The following is a 23,586-nucleotide window of genomic DNA, read 5'->3' as shown; positions in this document are numbered from 1 at the left end:
GACAAAACATGGAGGAATTTTCATGGACTCCCACAGCATGGGATGACCCAGAGACTCAGTCTCTGAAGCTGACATGAGGGCACCCTTCAGGAGAGTGAACTGATGGAAAGCATCCTGCTGTGTTGGGGTACCTGGCCGAGTACTAAAGACCTGTGCTGATCACCTGCTGGAGTGTTCGCTGAGATCAGGATGCCCTTTATCAACTGTAGCTCAGCATTCAATACCATCATCCTCTCAAAATTAATCAATAAGCTCAAAGACCTAGGCCTCGATACCTCCCAGCGCTATTGTTTTCTGGATTTCTTCACTTGCAGACCCCAGTCAGTTTGGATTGGCAATAACGTCTCCTCCGCAATCTCCATCAGCACAGGTGCACCACAAGACTGTGTGTTTAGCCGCTGCTCTACTCACTTTATACGTATGACTCTGTGGCTAATCACAGCTCCATTGCCATATTTGTGGATGACACCACTGTCATAGGCCGAATCAAAGTTGGTGACAAATCAGCAGGGAATTGAAAACCTGGCTAAGTGGTGCCACAACAACAACCTCTCACTTAGTCCTGACGAAGGGTCTCGGCCTGAAACGTCGACTGCACCTCTTCCTAGAGATTCTGCCTGGCCTGCTGCGTTCACCAGCAACTTTGATGTGTGTTGCTTGAATTTCCAGCATCTGCAGAATTCCTGTTATTTTCTATGAGTTTGTATTTTAAAGCAAAATTTTGGTGAATGATGTTTGCCACTTGATTGTGCCTGTATAAGTAATCAGATGGAGTTAAGCTGCTATAACTGTTTAACTGCAATGTGTTTTATTTTTTCTGGCATTTTGTACATTTATCACCTTGAATTTGTAGGTCTTTTATTATGCATTTTTGATATTTTGGTATTTGTGTCAACCACCTGGTCAAGTATTACCACAAGGTACCCTTCTGTTTCTGGGAAGAGGTCTCCAACTCTGAGTCAGTCGTTCAATGCTTCCTTGTCGACATCGAGTCTGCTCAGATCGTGGGGAATGTCTTCCACAGAAGGTCACGCTTTTCCATTGGTTAACTTTTTCTTCAGCAGTGATAATTGCTCCATTCTTCTGAGTTGTGCTCTCATTTAACTTTAGTAGTGTAAACTTCTTATCAAAATTGCACATATTAACGTGGAGTGCAGAATCCTGTACTCGTTGATGAAAGTTTTATCTTAGAAGTTTTATCTGATTGTTGTGTACAGTGTTAATCTATTGCAGCCTCATTGAGAAAATGAGGAAACAAGTCTCAGGGTTGTATATGGTGACAGATTTGCACTTTAATAATAAACTTACTTTCAGCTTTGACTTCCCCAGCCTGATCTACTTTAGATACCATCACAGTAAACGAGAAAAGCACAAACTTTAAGGTAACTTGTAAGCAAGAGTCAGGACTCAATACAACATCTAATAGAATTTATTGATGTGAATTCTTGTCTCTCTGAGAAGACAGCATGCAAAAACAAGGAACATCAGCAGCAGAAAGAAGGCTTCCTGCATGCTATTGTACAGTAAATCTATTATATACAGGAAACATTTAAAAAAAAATCCACTGGGCTATAGAACTGAATGGAGATGCAACAAAGAACGTCAATAAATATATCATAACAGCACAGAGAAATACCAAATGTCACTGAGCAGAGGCACCAATTGGCCTCTGAAAATGCATTAGCAGATACCACTTTTCACTTTAAATTCCATTAAAGCCGTTAATTATCTGCAGACACAGAAGGTATGAGTGACATTCTGCCAGGCAAGAGTGATGTAATTTCTTTGTAGGAAAAAAATGAGCTTTTTCGGGATTGGTGTGTTGAATTGAGCCTGCAATTAGGCACAACTTTGTGCACCTCCTTCAGGTGTGAGACCCCCAACTACATTGGCATGGTGAGGGTTAAGTTACAGCCTCGTTGCAATAGAAATTCAATCACAACAGTGGCTCTGAAGGACAAAACGCAATTTCCTGCTTCAAGCAAATGTTATATTAGATCAATTGCAATTCTCTGACAATACTGCCTCTTTAACTTGTCTGACTGGTGCCAGAACTTGCCTGGGTGCCCTGGAACTATACAACAAAATGGAAGACATACACGCATTACTTAAAAAAATAATAAAAACAAGTGGTCAAGCTATGTGTCCTGTTTAAAGTGCACTATAAATACTAGTTTTTAAAGATACAATCAATAGGATTCAGATGGTACCTTCTATATATTTGTTATATTCTTGTAAAGGAAACATCATATACAAGTAACAAGGTTGTTTGGCATTTATAGTAAGTGGAAAATGAAGCATGTGATCATTTAAAAATGGAAAGTGTCTCAAACTATTTTCTCCCAACACTGGAGACTACTGTTCCATGGCTCAGTAGTGGTTGTTGATGTGGGGTGGGCTGTACAAGGACACTGGGCTACTGGCAATGTGGTGTTGCTAAATGCTGAATTATCTCTACTGCTATGTAACTGGCACACAAAAGACAGGGAGAAACTGATGCTCTCTTTGGAGTGGAAATTGTTTGCAAACAGGAATCACTAAAATGCAGGGTCCCAAATAATCTAATGAAGGGAATAACTACTGGAAAGAGAGAAGGGGTGAATAAGAAAGTTGAAAAATATTTTCTCACTTTGAGGAAGGAGAAATAATCAAGGATCCAGCCATTAGCATATTAAAGAGAAAGCCTTTTGTTGATCTCAAGAAAGCTGTACTATACAAAGCCATGTTTCTTTACAAATAAAAACACCCAGAGGAACATTCATTTAACTTTCTTTGTGAGTGTTTGGCTTAAATAATTTAACTATTAGAAATGAAAAAAAGGACTGCAAAGGTCAGCAGCCACCTTGTTCCCGACTTTATAGAGACGCATACACTGAAATGCAGCCACTGTCTGGGAAATGACACGTATTCATTTGTAGGCTGGCAATCATTGATAGCCGTCTTGTGTAAACCTTGGACTGAATGACCTTCATTGGTTTTTAAAATAGTAGGTCAGCATGTAGGAGTCTGTCTCTTTAAGGCAATATTTAAAAAAAATGTCAATCTACAAACAACCAAAAAAATATATTAGAAGCTATAGGAGTGTCTGCAAATGAAGGACTAGCATATCAGTCACATACTCACAATTTCTGTTACCAAAAAGTTGACATCTAAATCATATTTTACCCAAAAATATACAAGTCACAGATTGCGTCACTTGGTTACGTTTTGGTGACAGGGGTTGGGAGGTGTGTTCCTGCTGTGGAATTAAGATTTCTGCTTGTTGTTGGTTGTATCAGGCCTATGGTCTTTTCTTTCCGAGACATTGCGCTTGACTTTTGTGTTTACAGGATACATCTCTTGGTTCAGTGATGGGCTGGAATGTGACTTTTTCATCCCACTGCCATCATTCTCCACGCTGTTTAGTACCTCCTGCCCTCCATCCTTCAGGAGCTGAACATAGGTCTCGTACCGTGTTTTCTGTAACAGAAGACAGCATGGTAATTGCTTGGTGCATGAACAAGACACTACAACAATGAAAGCTGCATTCACAAAAATAAAGAAAACAATCAAAGATGACTTTATCCCTCTTGTTCTCCTTGAAGAACAAGGGATAAGCCAATAACCACTTTCTTTATTACCTTCTCCATCTGTTTCCATTCATCAGACATACATTTATTTCTAACTAAATCATACCATGTTCTCACACATCAGCAGAAATACATGAATGTTGCCAGGAGTTGAGTTATGGAGGATGCTGGGTAACCTACGGCATTACTTCTTGGAGCATAAGTGACCAAGGAATAATCTTACAATTCATGTATAATATCATGAGGGACATAGACAAGGTGCATGTTTTTCCCAAGGAAAGGAAACCAAAAACTAGAGTTCATAGGTTTAAGGTGAGGAGGGAGATTTAAATAGGAACCGAGCGGCAATTTTTTTTCCACACAAAGGGCGCAATGAGCTACCAAAAAAAGTAGTTGAAGCTGGTTCTACAACAACTTTAGAAGGTTTTGGATAACTACATGCATAGGAAAGGTTTAGAGTGATATAGGCCAAATGGGACTAACTTAGTTGAACACTTTGCTTAGTATGGATGAATTGGCCTGAAGGGTTTGTTTCTATGCTGTATTCCTTTATGACTCTACAAGACCAGTTATTAAGTTTTTAAACAATACACTCATTATCAACTTGTATAACTCAGATACTAACTTATACTGGGAAAAATGGGTATATTTTACCTTTTGAGTGCAGTTTACATAACATACTTCTAATTCCAGAAGAAGCAAGAAATATGTCATCAGTTCTTACACAATTTAAACTTGGATACTTAAAAGGCAGGTGTGGTAAAGGATGATGGCAGTTTAGGGTTAGTCATAGAGTCACAGATAGCAGTAGAAATGACCCTTCAGCAGTAAAACCATATTAATTCGGCAGCAAATCGATGCATAAAAGCATGCAGAGATGTTCAAGAGGTTCAGTTGTTCACACCAAAGATCAGATTGGGGAAGAAGTGTGATCTAAGTGATTCTGACCATGGACTGATCGTTGGTGCCACACAGAGTGGTTTAAGTATTTCAGAAATTGCTGATCTCCTGTGATTTCTACAATCTCTAGAGTTTACAGAGAATGGTGTGATAACAAAAAAAAATTCAGTCGGTGACAGTTCTGTGGGTGAAAACATCTTGTTAATGGGAGAGGTCAGAGGAGAATGGCCAGGCTGGCTGAAGCTGACAGGAAGACAACAATAATTCAAATAACCAGGCATGACAACAGTGGTGTGCAGAAGAGCATCTCTGAATGTACATCATGAATGTTGATGGGCTACAGCAGCAGAAGATTATGAACCTGCACTCAGTGGCCACTTTATTAGGTACAAGGTGTACCATTCAGCTGAGCAATGAACAATGAAAAATAAATGACAAGTGAAGTCAGAATATTCCTTCCAAATAAACTATTAAGAGTGATGTATTGAACAGCAGTTTGAAATGGAGCTGAATAATTCCAGTGGAGTGGCACCTGATCTCGCTGATCAAAAAATCAATGCATCTCTACCTTGAGAATGATTGGCCATATATCAGCAAGTGAAGAAACATTCCTGGCAGGATATGATGCACTAGAGAATCATTATTAAAAGAATACAAATGAAATAGTTGTGAAATTACAGCTATACTAATAAAACATTGTGACTCCTATTCAATCTTCAGGCAGATAATCTCAGTTTATCAGTATTACATTTCACTGCTCTCATCAGCACAGTTCAGACTGAAGAAATATGAAAGGAATTAACTGACTGCTGGAAAGGAATTCACCAGATCCAGCAATCATTTGTCTACGCAAACCCACATCCAATGTTGGTATTGCAGAAAACGCTCATTTGTGTGGAATACAAATTGTATTATTTCTTCTGATAACGCTGATGGACTTCCATGCGTCCAATTTCTTCATCAATAACTTAATTACCATTAGAGTGAATTAAGGAGCTGCTAAATAAACGTCAATAATTGCTACTGTTACTATTTGCACTTCAGGCTGAGATTAAATGGAAAATAACTCCTCAAGGTATCCCTGGAGGTAGCCGTAGAATTTGTAGCCAACAAATATACCTTACAGCACTGAGCTCCCTGTGGAGAGCATGTGGTGGCTGTCATCAGAAATCAAAAGTTTTGTGCATTTTCTCCCCTCAAAGTCAGTGCTCCATTAAGGTGAAAACCAAAGAACGGAAATAAATCAAGCTCTTTCTCTCTGACAAGGTGAGAAAATCAAAAAGATATCAAAGCTTCACCCTGGAGATGTAAGGAGACTCTAACATTCAGCAATCTAACATAGACTAATTTATCAACTAAGTCTGTGTGCTTTGAGCAATTTCAATGGTTTCCTTGGTTTTGTGACAAAATATAGTTTGTGGTATGATCATAAATAATTAGCTTATCTAAAGAATGGCATTTGTAGATTTACGATTTTTAATGAATGTTTCAGAATTATCATACCATATTTTAAATATTCACTAAAAAGCAAATTATGTCCCTTTCCCATTGCATCTGTGATTAATCTGTAAAAGAGATCTTGCAGAATACTGCAAGGCCTGTGTGATCTCTGCCAAGAGCTGACCTTGCTCAAAACAATCACATCAATTTCATGTCTTCTGGCTGCAGGAAAAATGCAAGTCAATAAACTGCAGAGACCTCATATCCAAAATAGGAACAGAAAATACGGGAACACTCAGCATCCATGGAAAGAAAAGCAGAGCCTACACTCTTCCGCAAAACTGAGAAAGAGGGGAGAGGACAGATAGGTAGGATAAATGGAATTTCACCGATAGTTACATCAGGGTTGAGTGGTGCTAAACCATTGATGAAGCCATTTAGTTGTTAAGTTCCTGAGGGAGGCGTTACAGGGTGAACACAAATCAAGGAATGTGCACAAGCTATGAATTGCAGAGCTGCAGGAAATGTGCAGCAAGTCAGATCATGCTAGAGGAAAGAGGAAAGACGAGTCAATATAACAGCAGACTTGCCCAGTCTCAAACAAGCACAGAAAGCATGTCAGCTGAAACTGTTGAATGTAAGCCAACCCCCTCCAAGTGGTCTCAGTGATTCTACAGTTTAAAACTCACCCCGCAAAAAAATCAGTGCTCTTTTGAGATTGAACAGATTACATTGTACAGAAACAGGTAACTCAACCATCCCACCTGGTCTTTATACTTTACTGTTCACTGTCTTTCCAGTCTCCTCAATTCAATGCCTCTAGCACATCCTTCTCAATATTTCTCACACTATCTAGTGGTCCCTACTCAGTTTGCCCAAGTTGCTCTTTGTGGTAGGGTGTTGGCACCTTTATCACTCGTTGGATGACAAATTTCGTGTAGAATTTTTCCTGACCTGATTTATTGGAGACATCTGTGGTACTAACCCTGTCCTCCTCCTGAGTGGAAATGCCTGCACAATAATCCATCCAAACCAGTTCCTGTGTTCAAAAGAGAAACTGCCACTGGAACTCAGTGGGTTAAGAGGATAACCTATAATTATAGCTCCAGATTCCACCATCTGCGGTCTTTTATTTCTCCATTTAAGAGCTCAGTAGGGCAGGCAGCATCAATGGAAAGACATTTCATTCATTCTGACCCAAAATGTTAACTCTGTTTCTCTCTCCACAGCTGCGGACTGACCGCTGAGCTTTTCCACAACTTTCTATTTTGATTTCAGATCTCCAGCATCCTCACTTTTCACTTCTCCTTTCAAGAGCTGAAGCAGTTCACCTCGATGCTTCTTTTAATTGAACCCAAGTGGTACAATCACTCAGTGCAGACACGATAACTAATGTACTTCAAACATCCAGGCTGCTGTCCCCACATGCTTCAAGTCAGCCCACACCAAAGAACTCTACATCTTCGGAACTAAATGACTACCACCCAGTAGCACTGATGCCTCAGATCATGAAGTGTTTGAATGGCTGATAATGGCACATATCAGAAACTCCATTCCTGCCACTTTGGACACTCACCAAAATACTTACCAACAGATACTGTAGCATTTCCATGCACCTTGCCCTGATACATGTAGAAAACAATGACACTGTATTTAGTTCTGCATTCAACACTACTGCCCAATAGACCTTAGTTAATAAACTCTTACTCCTCAGTCTAAGCGCAATTGCGACTGGATGTTGGACTTCTTACCAGCCTCAGATATTCAGGATACAGAACCATTTCTCCCTCCCCATTATCCTCAACACGGGTGCCCCCCCCCCCAGGGCAGTATGCTAAGCCCATTGCTATACCCTCTGCTCACACATAACTGCACGACCAAACGTTCTAACAATCACATCATCAGGTTTGCAAATGACACATCATTGGTGGGTCTCATCACCAACAATGATGAGATGGCCTACAGAGAGGATGTGGAAGAGTCTGAGGCCTCGTGCCAGGTAAATAACCTCTTCCTCAATGTCAACAAGACAAAGCAGACGGTTATCAGCTTCTGGAGAACTCTCATCATGCACACTCTCCTTTACATCAGCGGCACAGAAGTAGAAACAGCAAGCAGTTTCAAACTCCTGGGAGTGCTCATCGCACACAACCTCTCATCGTCCAGAAGACATCGTACACAATCAAAAAAGCTCACCAACGCTTCCACTTTCTGAGGAGGTTGAAGAGAGCTGGACTTTGCCCATCCATACTCATGTCAGTTTACTGATGCTCAGAAGAGACCATCCTGACCATCTGCATCACTGCTTGGTGTGGAAAATGCACTGCGATGGACAGGAAAGCTCTACAGTGGGTAGACAAAACCACCCAATGCATTACTGGCACCAGCCTACCCGCCATCAAGGACATACATACAGAAAGGTGGCAGAAAAGGACGAGTAACATCATGAAGGATCCCACCCACCTGCTCCTGAACTGTTTGTCCCACTCCCATCAGGGAAAAGGTTACCTAGTATCTGTGCAAGGACCACCAGACTCAAAAACAGTTACTTTCCCCAAACAGTAAAGCTGTGCAACAGCTCCACCCACTAACGTACACTACCACTACTTTATTTTTCCTGTCTGTCACCTTATGTACAGATTAGTGTTACTTTATGGACATACAATCAATCTATGTATAAGCTTTCTTATGTATTTCTATTTATTTTTATTATTATTGTGTCCTTTATTTTTCGTGGTTTTTTTGTGTGCTGCATCAGATCCAGAGTAACAACTATTTCATTCTCCTTTGCACTTGTGTACAGGAAAAGACGTTAAACAATCCTGAATCTTAAATTAGTTCCACATTTCTTTATACAGCAGAAATTCTAGTAATACACATGGAGCCATTGCTCCAAAATTAATAGTTGTACCATACCTAGTAGATGTATGGTGTACAAGATTATATGGAAAAGGTACAGTCGGTAACTGTGAATGCATTTAATGCCCTTCTTTTAAGGAAGGTGACTAAAATTAAGGATGAATGTCCGATGGGAAAGATTGGCAGGTTAAGCAAGATGTGCGGAGGGTTAGCATGAATGCAAAGGTTATTTCCTGTATGTAATGTAAGTGAATGGTAAAACCCGGGGGTGGGGAGAAGTTGATGGGAATGTGGTGAGAAAATATGATTAGTACAGGATTAGGTAAATTGGTACTTGATGGTCAGCGGGGACTAGGTGGGCCTAAAGTTCATTTTCCATGCTGTGTGACTCTATAATTCTATTTAGAATAACCCTTCATCTCTTATATTACTATGTGATGGTCCTTATTTTGTACCAGTGGTGGACAATAAATGAATAATTAGCCAGCCAGGGAGATAACAGGGATAATAAATGTGGATGAATAAGGAATGCATCAAGAAGAGGTAAAGGAATATTGGTCAAATTGGTGAGGAGAGGAAACAGGAGGTTTAAAGAAATATAAAGCATGAGTCAAATTGACAGGTGGTAGGTGACATTAGAAAACAGGCTGAGTTGGTGGAGTAAAGGACAAGATAAAGACTGGTGGACTTTAACACAAGGAAATGATGGAGTTAAAACTGGAGAGGTCTTCTGAGAGGTAAAATGAAAATGTGCTAAATCTGCAGACTGGCTAAATGGTTGGATGCTAGTCTTGTCATAAGCAATGTTTCAAAGTAAGTTACTTCTCCAAATGAAATACTGACATGTTTTTCACCATGACAATTGCAAGCTGTTAGCTTTTACTTCTTTTTCTTCAATTTTCAAATAAAATGTAAATTCAATGTTCGCATGAACTAACATTTTAACACAAAACAGCATCATGATTTATTTCATGCCCTTGCATCTGACCCAGATGGTTGCCAGAAATATAAATTTATCCTGTCGATCATTTCACAAACACTATTATACATGAAAAGGTCAGCATATCCAGAGAAAATCTAACAGACTGGAGATGGATTGCCCATATTCACGATGCATTGCTGCCCTGTGCTCAGATCATTAGTGCATAAATTGCAATGTTAAATTGGTTTTCCCATATTTCAAAGACCAATCTAAACTGCAGTCTGTAAACACTGCTTTATTATTGAATATCAACATAGCAAGCAGGGGGTAGTGTCTGTAAGACTAACTTTTAATTAGAAGAGCAGGGGCAGAAATAAGCCTGGTTTCCATTTCAAATTGTGCTACAGAGCCTCTACTAAGCAACAGCCTTAAGAGAAATGTGAAAATGGCAAAATGAACAGACTGCAGCTCCTAATACATCTTTTGCCAAATGTTTGTGCTACACCCGACTGTGTAGGATCTAGAATTTGATGGTGGCTGTATATTGAAGTTGTTTTTGCAGTGTTATCCAATAGTAACATTCCTGGCCTCACAGTAAGTTATTGACAGCCGATTACCTGGAATAGATAATGATCTAGAGACGTTCAAATTCTACCATGGCAGCAATAAATGGTAAGTTTTTGCACTAAATCTCTTTGCAATAAAGTGTTTTTTTTGGTCTGATTTGTGTTTTTTCTTGTAAAAATTGTGTTATAATTTGTTCTAAATGTGAATGCTGCGTATCAAGTACAATGTCTGTGATGCTGCTGCAAGTGAACTTTCCATAGCACCTGTGCATCTATGTACTTGTGCATATGACAGTAAACTCGACTTTGAATTCAATTAATTAATAATCTAGATATTAAAAATCTAATATTGATAATGCTGATTATGAAACAATATAATTGTTATTAAATCATATTTGGTACATGTTCTATAAACTCATTCTGCTAACTTGATTTGGTTTCTACACAAGTCTAGACCCGATTAAAGGGCTATTGAAGACAAATGCTCTCTAATATGACCTAACAAGCTATCAGCTTCAGAACTTCACCAACACCTTCTCAAGGGAAATTATAGACAAACAATTGATATGGGTAAAGTAGAATTAATCACTCGGAGAACATAGGTTCTGTGGTGAATCTGTTGATTTAGTGGTTCGACAGAGGACATTCAGAGAGCCCATAAGCAGATAAGTAAATCTGTTTCAATTATGAGCATTTAGATTTATTTTTACTTATCTGAGCGTTCAGTTAAATCTCACTAGCGGAGATTTAAGAGGGTATTTATTTAGCCCTTTCTTCCCATTTATGTACAGATTTTAATACGTTGATAACTTCCAAAGAGACTGTATTTTTAATAATATGCCCTGTGATTCTGTACATATGTAGTTTTGCCATTAAAAACACAAGGAATTCCATAAGTAGCTGCAACCTTGTTTATAAAAAAAATTCTTTGAACATATATCCCACTGAAATTCACTCAGAATAATCTGAATTTTCAAGTTAATAATGTACATCATTCCACAATATGTGACCCTGTTCAAAGCTGCTGCAGTCCTTTTGATAAATTATGTTCCTACAATGCTTAATGTTATTGACACAACTCAGTGAAATGTTGGGCATTTTAGAGGGTAGGTTTTTAAAATGGGGATCTGGATTAAGTCAAGTCTGGGTGAAAAGAATAAGTTCCCTTCCCTGAAAGTCATTGATGAATGAGATGAGTAGTATTATCAATAGCAACACTAATTATTTCAGATTTTTTTAAAACAATTAATTGATATTATATCTCCAGTTGACACAGAGTACCTGAGCTTGTATCTCCTCTTAGCAAATAAGTGTGGTATTGCTGGGCATTGGTGCTGTAGCAGTGTGGCCATTTCATTTTGATATCCAAGCCTATAAATTCCTTGTTCTGCAACACAACTACAATGCCATCATCCTTCTAAATTGACATCAACTTAATAATTAATATATATTTTCTCATGACTAAGCATTTCAAGAGAAGAGTGAAGACAATTTGAAGAGACTGAAAGAACTAATTAGGAATTGGTAAAAGGATACCTACCTCCCTCATGTAAAGAAGAAATAATTTACTTAAAATAACTTTATTTTATTTACATTTCTTGGAACAACATTTGAGCTGGCAAAGAAATTAACAAAAGAGATGCCTCTTCAAAGCAAATTGGCTATCAGGTAGCTGAGTGGAGATTTGATAGAGGTGGATGGACAATGGCTGGTTTAATCACATTAAACAAACAAAATTTCCCCATTAATAGACGGTCCAAGGATTGGGAGCAGAGAAAATGGACAAAAGGTACAAGGGGGATAATGAGCAAATGCTTCTTTTGTGAAGAGGAGATTATGATCTGGAAAGTCATATTTATAGTGGCAGAGGAAGGAGAATGCATCAAGGCTTTAAAAATGAGTTAGGTTCTTGATTTAGGGTAGTATACAGGGCAATGAGGAAACATTAGGGGAACATATTGCTGTATTAGGGATGATTCTATAGAATTACACCCGTTCACATGTATTCATCCAACTGTGAGAACCATACCAAGGTAAGCTCTTATAACTGAGAGATGTTGACATTAATAAAATGCATACAAGCTGGTTGCTTCAAATAAAACGACAGGACCTCTCCTGGACAACAGCCTGAATCTCTGAGACACCCCTAAATTTGTTAAAATCTCTGGTTAGATTAGAAGATCAATCAAAGTCTAACCCTGATCTGACCAAGGAGAGTTTACGCTAATGATCCAAGTCTAACCAAGTCCAGCTCCTGGCCTTTGTATGTGGCTTAGCTACTAAACCTGCTGTAACTGTGTCTACTGGCAGGAGAAGAGCCAAAGACAGGATACTGTTGCCTTAAACTTGTTGCTCTGGGCAGATGGGGGCTTTATCAGTTGAGGTTGGCAGCCCATCTAGAAAGAAATCTCAGCTCTCAAATCTCCACTGCCTTGTGACTATATCCACTGATGGAGAAGGCTTTGCGAGTAAACCCAAAGGAAAAATCCGGACCTGGAGTTCCCATGACTGTTGTACGATGCTACTGCTGCTAACCTGTATCGGTCTCTACCATTCCTTTGAATTCATCACCTGAGTGAAGGACAGAACCTCCCACATGGGCAACAGTTTGATCTTCATATCATAGTGCCCTTGCTTGTGTATCAGCTTATGGCATTGCATCAACAACATAGACAGCTAGGACACAACATCCGTGGTCGTTCCTGGCCAATGGAGGGTCTTAACTTAACTTAAAAGGGGTCAGTGCAATAATGAACCAACTTGCACAACTCTAACTTCCTCAGTATAGCAATATTGTGACTAAGTGGCACTGCAATGAACCTTTCTTTTATCATTGTAATTCTTCCTTGTAAAAATTTGGTGTAATTTATGTTTTTCTTTTGAATGTTATCTTAGTAATTCTATATGCCTGTGATGCTGCTATAAGTAAGTTTTTCATTGCACCTCTGTATATACCAAAGGTACGTGTGGCATATGACTTTGACTTTGTATAGTGCAGAAATTACTTACATTAGGTTCTAGTACTGATACTTTCTTGTGACAGTCTAGTAGTCAACATGTGAATATAGTTTACTTCTGTACACTGCCACACATTTTCCTTCATTTGTTGACAGTGCTCCTCAACTCAATAATGACTTGCTAGTAGTCAACATGTGAATACGAGGAATTCTGCAGATGCCTGAAATTCAAGCAATAGCTCCATCCCTCCCCCCTCCTGTCTTCTCCTATCATTTTGGATGTCCCCTCCCCCTCCCCCTTTCAAATCTCTTACTAGCTATTCCTTCAGTTAGTCCTGACGAAGGGTCTCAGCCAGAGCATCCTAGAGATGTTGCCTGGCCTGCTGCGTCCACCAGCAACTTTGATGTGTGTTGTCAACATGTGAATATAGTTTACTTCCACACATTTTCCTTCATTTGTTGACAGTGTTCCTCAACTCAATAATAACTTGCTCCATTGCCAGACCATACCTCAAATTCCAGGTAGTGCTCCTTCAGCCTGTACTCATCAATTTCCTTGGCCTTGACCTTCTTGTCAGGTGGGTAAGAACGATGCTCAGTAAGCTCAGTAGATATCTGCTTCAGCTTGGCCTCATGCGACTTCATCTGATCTTCCTGTGACAGTTCAACAATAATAATTGCATTAATAATAATAAATAATTAAAATAAAGACAAGCACAAGGCATCTAGCTGCAGCCATTTTGTTTACAATGGCAATTTCAAAAACCCTGCAATGTGTCAACATTTTAAACATGGACAATGCTTATAGAATTTTTTCAATACCCCACCTTGTGCACCAAACCATACCAAGTGAAACAGACCCACTTTCATGTGTTGGGGTGTTTAAGGTCTGAGGAAGATTGCTATGTGAAAAATTAGATGGTTTCTCTTTCCAAAGATGCTGCTAATCCGTCTGAGTTAGTTCAGTATTTTCTATTTTTGCTACAGATTCCAGCCCTCTGCTGGAGCTACAAGACCAACTCAGTCACTCTGAGCCTCTCCTTCCAGTAACATTTGATTATTCCCTTTCCCTCATGTTCTTTTCCTATTGCACCTCAAATGTATGCTTTCCTCTGTGGTAGCCCATTCTGCATTTTCACCATTCCTTGGATATAGAGGTTACTCCTTGGTTAGTGAGTTGTGGGTATGTTCTGCTGGTGCTGGTAGCACGGTTGCCCAGCACAATCCTTGTTATTTGATTTGACCCAAACAACACATACGTTTCAATGCTTTGATGTACATGTGACAAATATGGTATGCTTTAAAGATATTTCAATTCTTTAACAATCTTATGTGACTACAAATGTTCTAAATGATTAGGATAGAGCTATTGATATCTTAATGGAGAGAGATTTGGTTTTTGTGTAAGTGAATGTGCAGGGTTTGATAAATCCACAGTCAAACTGAGGGGGAGAGAACTGCAGGCCAACAGAAAAAGAACAAAAAATCAATCAACTGTAGGGTCCCAGTGAGTCGTGCAGCATCTGCAGGTGCAAAGAAATAGCAAAGAAGGATCTTGAGGTCCCCGAAAGTGGCTGCACTAGTTGTTAGGTTGTTAAGGAAGGTCTATGGCATGCTTGTATTTTTTAGATTAAAAACCACTGGGCACTGAGTTTAAAAATCAGGAAGTTATGTTGTAGCTTTATAAAACTCTAGTTAGACCACATCTGGAGTATTGTATTCAGTTCAGGTCACCTCATTATAGGAAGGCTTTCAAGAGGGTGCAGAAGAAGCTCATCAGGATGCTGTCTGGATTAGAGGTCATGAGCTATAAGGAGAGGGTGGATAAATGTGAGCTGTTTTCTCTGGAGCAGCAGAATCTGAGTGAAGACCTGATAGAGGTTTATAGGATTATGACAGGCACAGTTAGAGTAGACAGCCAATATCTTTTTTCCCCAGGGTTGAAATGTTTAATAATAAAGGGCATGCATTTAAGATGAGAGGTGTTAGGTTTGAAGGAAATGTGCAAGCCAAGTTTTTCCACAGAGAGTGGTGAGGGCCTGGAATTTGCTGCCAGATTGGTGATGCTCTTAGATAGACACATGAATGCACAGAGAATGAAGAAATATGGGTATTGGTAGACAGTAGTTTAGTTAGGCATTTAATTACTAGTTTAATTAGTGCAGCACAACATTGTGAGCTGAAGGGCCTGTTTTTCAAAACATTAAAACTAATTGAATGCAAAACAAAGAGCTGGGAGATAAATAGATGTACTTCAATTTTACTTTAAGCGAGGTGTGTTGACGTATGGCATTAACACACTTCTACATATAACCCACAAGGCATTGTATAAACAACAAAGAATGCTTAATTAAACAATATATTTACAACATTACTCAAATATTACTGAAATATTAAATATACAACACTCCTCCCTGCTTAGCTAGAAGTTCCAATTCAATATAGAATGCATCTCAGCTATATACACAGTATACTCTACAATACAACTCCTATACAGACATCCACAGCATAGTAAATGTTTAAATTGAGCCATTCAAGCCTACAGATCTAATTGCCCTGGAGGCTTTCGTACTCTTGTGGAATAACCTACTTCCTGACAAGGGGGAATCACTCTGTTTGGCAGGTGAGAGTTCTGGCTGTGAAACAATCTCAGGTGTTTGTAGGAGATGACCATGAGGCTGCAGAAAGTGGTTCTGACAGCTCTGGACATCTTTCTTCCCTATGTGTTGGCATCCTGAACAGCAGATGGCAAGCTTCACTGGACAATGTGGATCATAATGTGTGAGTATAATGTCTGATGTCACCATTTCCTTTACCTCTTGGAAAGTTATCTCACACTGCTTTGTCCATTGCCTTTTCTTCCTGATCTGTAGTAATGAGTTCAAGGGTGGAGCACAGTAGCCAGGCTTTGCAGGAACCTGTTATAGTAATGGACAAATCCTAAAGATAGCCGCAACTGTGACAAGTCCTTTGGCCTTGGGGCATCCATTGCTGCTTGAATTTTCTCAGCACACTTGTGTAATACTTGGGCGACAATGGTGTGCCCACCGTAAGTAATGCTTGGTTCAAAGAACACACCCTTGTTGCATCATGCTCTGAGCTCATAATTTTATAATCTATTTAACATGGTCTTGAGATTTTGGAGGTGTTCTTTGTCATCCTTCCTAGTAACAATGATGTCATCCAGGTAACACTAAGTGCCTGGACAGCCTTGCAGTACCTGGTCCATAGCTTTCTGCCTGAGTGCAGGTGCAGACGCTACTCTAAAAATAAGCTTATTATAGCAATGAAACCTTTTGTGAGTGTATATGGTGAGAAACACTTTGTACTCTTCTTCCATCTCCATCTGTAGGTAGGCCTCAGCTAAGTCCACTTTGCTGAAGTGTTTCCCACCAGAAATGTTTGCAAAGACATCCTCATTTCTGGGCAGAGGTATTGATCTACTTTCAGTACAGGGTTGATGGTGATCTTAAGATCGACACAGATCCTCACAGACCCATTCTTCTTGGCTACTCGGACCACTAGTGTTGCCCATGGTCTCCACTCAATCTTAGAAAGTATTCCTTCAGTATCCATGCAATCAAGCTCACTGGCTGCTCTATCAGAGATGGTATAAGGAACTGGATGGGCTTTGCAAAACTTCGATGTGGCATTTTCATTTAACACCATTTTACACTTGATACATTTGAGTTTCCAGTGCCATCTTTGAATACTGATGTGGCATCATCTAGCACCTTACTTAATTTGCTTTCATTTGAATCCCCAATCAAGTTGTAGTTAGCCAAGCAAAGCCTACGATGCTGACCATCCTGTTTCTACCACATAAAAGCCCCATGTGGCTTGCTTGTTGTTGTATTTCATTGTTATGAATGTCATTCCCACCGGAATTATCTTTTCTCCAGTATAGGTTCTTAGTTGGATATCTGCAGGCTTCAGTTCAGTATCTTTGAAATGCCATTCAAACTCATTTTGTGGAACGACAGAAACAACTGAGCCAGTGTCCAATTCCATTTTAATTAATTTGCCATTCACTTCTGGTGTAAGTCATATTGATAGTCTTTTGTTAGTTTTCATAGTTTTCATATTGTAAATCTCAAGGAGACCCTGTCCTGTGTCATTCTCATCATTATCAGATTTTTCATCAGCAGTATGCAGTTTGGTGTTCGTTTTGATTCTTTTTCAGTACCCTGTGCAGTCCATTTATGTTTGTCTGTCTGACATGCTCTTTGTATGTGTCCTGCTTTGTTGCATTTTCTACATTTTCACCTTGAATCCTGCATTTGCCTGGCGTATGTGAACCCCTGCCACAACAAAAACATGATTTGTTTGGCCAGGCAGACCTCTGTCGAGACACTGCAATTTTGTTCACACTTACTTTCTTTCCTACTGAAAATCATTTGTGTTTCTATTTGCTGCTTCCACTGATAGCGGCTATATCAACTGCTCTTAAAATGTACATTGTGCTTCAATTAGGTGTCGATTTTGAATGCTTTCTTCCAAGATTCCACAAACTAAATGATTTCTCAGTGCGTCATTAAGCCCATCACTGAACTGAAAATGTTCAATTTCTTCAATTCAGCCACGTATGCTGAAATCGACTTCCCTTCCTTTTGACTCCATTACGAAACTGAAAGTGTTCTGCAATCAACAATGGCTTTGGTTCTAAATGTTCCTGTATTAATTTCATGATATCAACAAAGCTCATTCTGGCTGGTTTGATTGGAGCAGCTAAACATCGAAGCAAACTGTATGCTTTTAAATCCAAAATACTCAGCAAAATTGGCGCTCGCTTCCATCAGCTATTCAATTTGCTTTAAAATACTGCTCAATCCGTTCAATATACAAAATCCAGTTATCTGTTGTGTAATGGAATGTGCCTATCTTTCTAATGTAGCCAGCCATTTCTGCTTTTTTTTTTAAATGATTATCACCCAGAACTCACTGTTTATGAACCAGTGAATTCTTCCGCTTTCTGCCATTTTTTTAAAACTCGATTGTGCCTTCCCTTCCGAACAACACATGCTGCACTGCTTTTTTAATAATTCAAACATCTCAATGTGCTTCAACCAGTAGGTAGTTATCTCGGGTTTACTTTAAAAATACCTCATCACCACTGTTATATATTGTAACTCCAAAACATTAAAGTTAAATGAAAGCACACAATGAAGCTGGGAGACAAATGAGTGTACTTTGTTTGAGGTGGTGGAGAAGATGCAATCTCTATGTTTAAGAGACATTTAGACAGGTATTTATATTGATGAGGCATATAAGGGTGCAAACCTCATGTTGGCAAAGGGGATTAAGGTAGGTGGGTTAAAAGGTCAGCCTGGATGTAGTGGTCTAAAGGACCAATTCTGTGCTACACAGCTCCATCATTCTCAGGATGGAGGTGTATGGGTGTCAGGGAGGGGTAGCACCTCTGGTGGGGGAACATGTCGCATCCTTCTCAAGGCAGTTAGTCCACCTTTGGCCCCCGCCTGGCACTCAGCTCTCACCTGTGGCTCCCCGTAACTGTTTGCATGTGACAGCGGCCACACCCCAGGCAACGGCTTCAACAAGCCGGCTAAACCAGGTGAGGGTAGCCTATGGGTCTCAAACCGTCGGTGAGATAGGGAGTTGTCTATCCCAGCATGTGAAGACAGACTCTGGTGGATTGAGCGGAAGAGACCATTAGAAGGTCCAACGGTCAAGAAGGCGGTCTCTGCAAGCGTAGTGGAACGTGTGGAGCACAACAAGACACAGAAGACATCCTGGTCATCCACGGCACCTAGTCCCATCTCCAGCCATCTCAACTCTTGATCCAGATCCAGATGGGAATTGGGAACAGAGAGTGAGGCTGACACTGTGCAACTCTCCCTTACTTAAATCAAAATCAAGTGCTAGTCTTGATACCATCATGACTGGCTTGTGCCGAAGTGGCATCAGCACTGGACTTCGGGGCGAGAGGTCCTGAGTTCGAATCCGGCCGGCTCTCTTGCATGCTCTCCATCCGTGCTGGGTTGAGCGTTGAGCTAGGAACTTGACCTTGTAAAAAAGTACTAATGGTGTCAAGGTCTTCATCGATGACGATGGATGGACCTTATTCTAAGGTACAAAGTAATGAAAAAAGAACAATGGAATTCAAGGCCAGAACTCTAAATGCAGAGATCTAGATTATTATTAAATCAGTTCCTTCATCTTTTAAGGGGCAGCTGGCAGTATCACGGCAGTAGGTGCAATTTGTAATGCAATGCTGAAAAAATTCTCACATTACAGCATATCAAGTCATGTTTCCATGGCAATGCCATATGCTAAAAGCTCAGAAGCAGGTAAGACGTAGCCAACAACTCAACTGGTATTGACACTTGGGTAGCAGGATAACACAAGATGCCAGCACTGCTGCCACTAATGGGAACAGACGAAGCAGTAACTGAAATTACAGGGCTGGGGTTGAGTGCCTGTGTACACTATTAGCTGTGCAGAGGAAGCAGCCATTTCACAGATATGAAAGGAGGTGTGGGAAAGAATGACAGGTATAGAGTAAAACTAAAACCTTACAAGTCAGAAATGATCAATGCCAATAAATCCATACAGGATATACTGCAGTTATATAGGACTCAGGGAGACTACACATGCAATATTGTAATAAAAATGGAAAATATTGGGAATATTCAACAGCTGTTGGAAGTGAAATTTAATCTTTCTGGTTGGAAACCCTTCACCAGAACTGGTGAAGAACTCTGTGTCTATCTCTACAGACATTTCCTTCTCTACTGAGTGTTTCCAGCACTTCCTGGTTTCTTCTCAGATTTCTAGCATCTGCAATTTTTTTGGTTTGCAGCAGCTGGAATATTGTATACAGGTTTCTTCTCTCTACCTGGCTGGGAATTTACTTGCGAGTGAGGTTCACCGAAGAAACTTCACAAGACTGAACACAAGAGATTCTGCAGATGCTGGAAATCCAGAGCAACACACACAAGACACAGGAGGAACTGAGCAGGACAGGCAGCATCTACAGAGAGGAACAAACAGCCAACGTCTTGGGCCAAAAACCTTCATGAGGACTCACAAGACTGAATTCCGGATGGGTATGTGGCTCTGAAGGGATTCAGCAAACTGGGGCTGGACACTCTAGCACTGAGACATACAAAACTCCTCCAAGGCTTGTCAAGGGTGATGGAGAGCTGATGTTTTCCTTGATGCTGTGTGTTCAGAACCAAAGGTAGCAGTATCAAAATAGGGGGCTGGTTATTCAGGGCAAAGAGAAGAATACCTTTCACCGAGAGGCTGTTGAAACTTTTGATTTTTTTTTAACCTAAGAAGGTTGTGGAGGCTCAGTCACTAAGTATAGCAGTAAAACAGATCCATCAATTTTTGAATGCTAAGGGAACGTTGGGTTACGGAGTTGGTGCAGAAAGGCAGCATTGAAATAATATTTCAGCCGATCTTACTGGATGACAAAGCAGCACGCAGAGCAGAATGGCCAAGAACTGTTTTTATTTCTAAAGATCAGATCTTAATGCCCATTTTGCCATGAGACTGGTGAGGAAATGGAACTTGCTACTAAGTGAAGTACTTAACATAAACAACAAAAATGCACTGAAGCTGAAGCCAGATCCCTACAAGAGAGAGGAAAAGGTTGATAGGACCAGATGAATTAGAGTGGACAGTGACTCTTCTAGAGCATTGACTGTTAACTCTTGTAGAATAGTATCACTAGCAAAGTCTTGCTGGCCCAAATGGCCACTGCTGGTGGCAACCTATTTTAAAAGTATCTGTAAATAGAAACTTAGTATGATTTTTTTAAAATCTACTGTTATAGAGCTATTAAGACAGAACATAATAAGCATGTACACAAATATGTTAGAAATATTACTTGTATTGTGGAATACCACAATATTGGTCTCCTTATTTAAGAAAGAATGTTAGTGAACTGGATGGAGTTCTGGCTAAAACATGGAATGGGTGGATTGTCTAATGAACAAAGATGGGCATGTGGTTTAGAAGAGTGAACGTAGACTTAATTGAAACATGTAAGATCCTAGGGAGATTTGACAGGCTCTTTGTGGAGAGGCAGTACCCACATCTAGAATTAAGAACAATTGTTTAAAAATGAAGGTCCACCCATTTAAGACAGAGCTGAAGCAAAGTTTCTTTCACTCAAAGGGTCATGTGCCTTTGGAATTCACTTCCTCAAAAGGAAATGGAATGTTACCAAGGTAGATAGGAAGGTGAATTCAAAATTATAATCAGATCAGCCATTATCTTATTAAATGGCAGAATAGGCTTGAAGGGCCAAATGGTCTTCACCTGCTTCTAATGTACACGTCCACTAGTAAAGAGACAACACTTTTTTCTATTTTAAGCACCTGGACAACAGTGCAATACACCTTCCATTCAGCTCTGGAGTCACTGAAGAATAATGTGCTTTGATCTACAATTCATTCTAAATGCACTGTATCAATCATCAAGGGTTCCCCCAGCTGATGAATTCATTAAATGACAACTCAAAACACCTCATAAAAGGAGGCACAATGCACAGCTTTTGACACTGATTTTCCATTCAAGTTGCAGAGGCACAGCTGGAGATTCACAGCCTCACAATTCCTGTGGGAATTCTTTCCCAAACATCAGGTTGATGTTAATGCCTCATTTTGTAAAGGTAGCCAGGAAAAACCATACAATATAGGTGCAGGATTAGGCCATTTGGCACATAGAGTCTGCTCCACCATTTCATCATGGCTGATCCAATTTTTCTCTCAGCCTCAGTCTTCTGCCTTCTCCTCATATCCCCTTCATGCCTTGAGCAACCAAGAATCTATCAACATCTTCCTTAAATATACACAAAGACTTGGTCTCCACAGCTGCCTCTGGCATAGAATTCCACAGATTCACCTCCCTCTGACTAAATAAATTCCTCCTCACCTCTGTTCTAAAAGGACACCCTCTATTCTGAGGCTGTGTCTTCTGGTCTTAAGACTCTCCCACCATTGGAAACATCCTCTCCACATCCACTCTATCAAGGCTTTTCACCATTTGATTAGTTTCAATTAGGTGACCTCTCATTCTTCTGCATTCTAGTGAATACAGGTTCAGACCCATTAAACATTCTTCATATGACAAACCATTCAATCCTGGAATCATTTTCATGAATCTCCTTTGAATCTTCTCCAGTTTTGGCACATCCTTTCTAAGACAAGGGGTCTAAACCTGCTCACAATACTCCAAGTGAGGCCTCACCAGTGCTTTATAAAGATTCAGCATTACATCCTTGTTTTTTTATTATAGTCCTTTTGAGATGAATGCTAACATTTTTCAGCGGCTTTTGAAGACCCTGACCTGGAGTTACACGCTGACTTCAGTTCTTTGCGGAAACGAGACCCGCTCTTGGGGTGTCACGACTGGCCATTATCTGACATGCTAAGGACACAACCTAAAAGTTCAACTGCCTTTGGAGGCATAGGACTTCGGGGCTCTGGAGATGGGCAGATCGAAGGTCGGTGTCCCAACAGACCGGTGTGTTGTGGGACCTGGAAGATCTTTAGCTGTGTGCCCAGGGACCTGAGATTTTTGGACACCGAGCTTGGAAAAAGCGACACAACAGACTTTTTATCGTAAACCAGCTAGTTGTTTGTTATGTCTCCCCTCTCGCTGTGAAATGGAGACATCTCCTTCTTCCTTATTAGGGAGAGAGAGAGCCTGTGGAATGTCGAATGTGAATGTGTAGTCTTTGGGGTACTACAAGTCTCTGTCTTTGCTGTTGCTTTTGCTGCACATTTGAGTCCTTGGTGGCGGGTGCTGATGCTTTTTTTTTCTGCCAGTGGGGGGAGGGGGAATCGTTGCTTGCTGCCACTTACGCGAGGGAGGGAGGGGAGCTGGGGGGGGGGACTTTGGGGTTCTAACATTTAACTGTCATTCATTCTTTAGGGGCACTCCTCTATTTTTGTGGATAGTCGTGAAGAAAAAGCATTTCAGGATGTATATTGTATACATTTCTCTGACATTAAATGTACCTTTGAAACCTCCCTCACCACAGACTCAGTCTACAAATTAACCTTTAGGGAATCCTGCACAAGGACTCCCAAGTCCCTTGCACCTTAGCTTTTTGTAGGCTGCATAGGTATCCATATATGTAACTGCCAGAGGAGCATGGAGGGAGGAAGAACCCGGCCAGTACAGGAGGAGAAGAGCTGGTACCAGATAGAATACCCACTTGGATTGGTACAAAATGAAATAATTTCCAACACAGAGAAAGCTACCCCACTGAGGCATCTTCAGGAAGGGAGTTTGTGCACTGAATAATGAACGTGAGCATTGTTGACCTTTGTGAGAGTCTAGTGTTGGACACACAGAAACTTGCAGCACTAGAGAAGACAATTCAACCCACACAGTCC

General features: G+C 40.3%; 1 protein-coding gene across 8 annotated transcripts in view; it reads right to left on the bottom strand.

Annotated features, from left to right (window-relative positions):
* Window positions 1-1,413: 1,413 nt before the first annotated feature.
* Window positions 1,414-23,586, bottom strand: part of psd3l (pleckstrin and Sec7 domain containing 3, like) — a 532,485-nt gene continuing 510,312 nt past the window's right edge. For all 8 annotated transcript variants that reach the window (XM_072256350.1, XM_072256351.1, XM_072256352.1 and 5 more), the window contains 2 exons: window positions 13,724-13,867; window positions 1,414-3,459 (listed from right to left, as the gene is read on the bottom strand). In XM_072256350.1, coding sequence (XP_072112451.1) covers window positions 3,247-3,459; window positions 13,724-13,867 — 357 coding nt within the window. In that variant the 3' untranslated portion in view covers window positions 1,414-3,246. The remainder of the gene's footprint in view (window positions 3,460-13,723; window positions 13,868-23,586) is intronic.

Source organism: Mobula birostris, chromosome 4 (assembly GCF_030028105.1).
Source record: "Mobula birostris isolate sMobBir1 chromosome 4, sMobBir1.hap1, whole genome shotgun sequence".
Taxonomy (NCBI): Eukaryota; Metazoa; Chordata; class Chondrichthyes; order Myliobatiformes; family Myliobatidae; genus Mobula; species Mobula birostris.
Note: the sequence above shows the minus strand (reverse complement) of the source record. Positions and strands in the feature narration are given on the sequence as shown.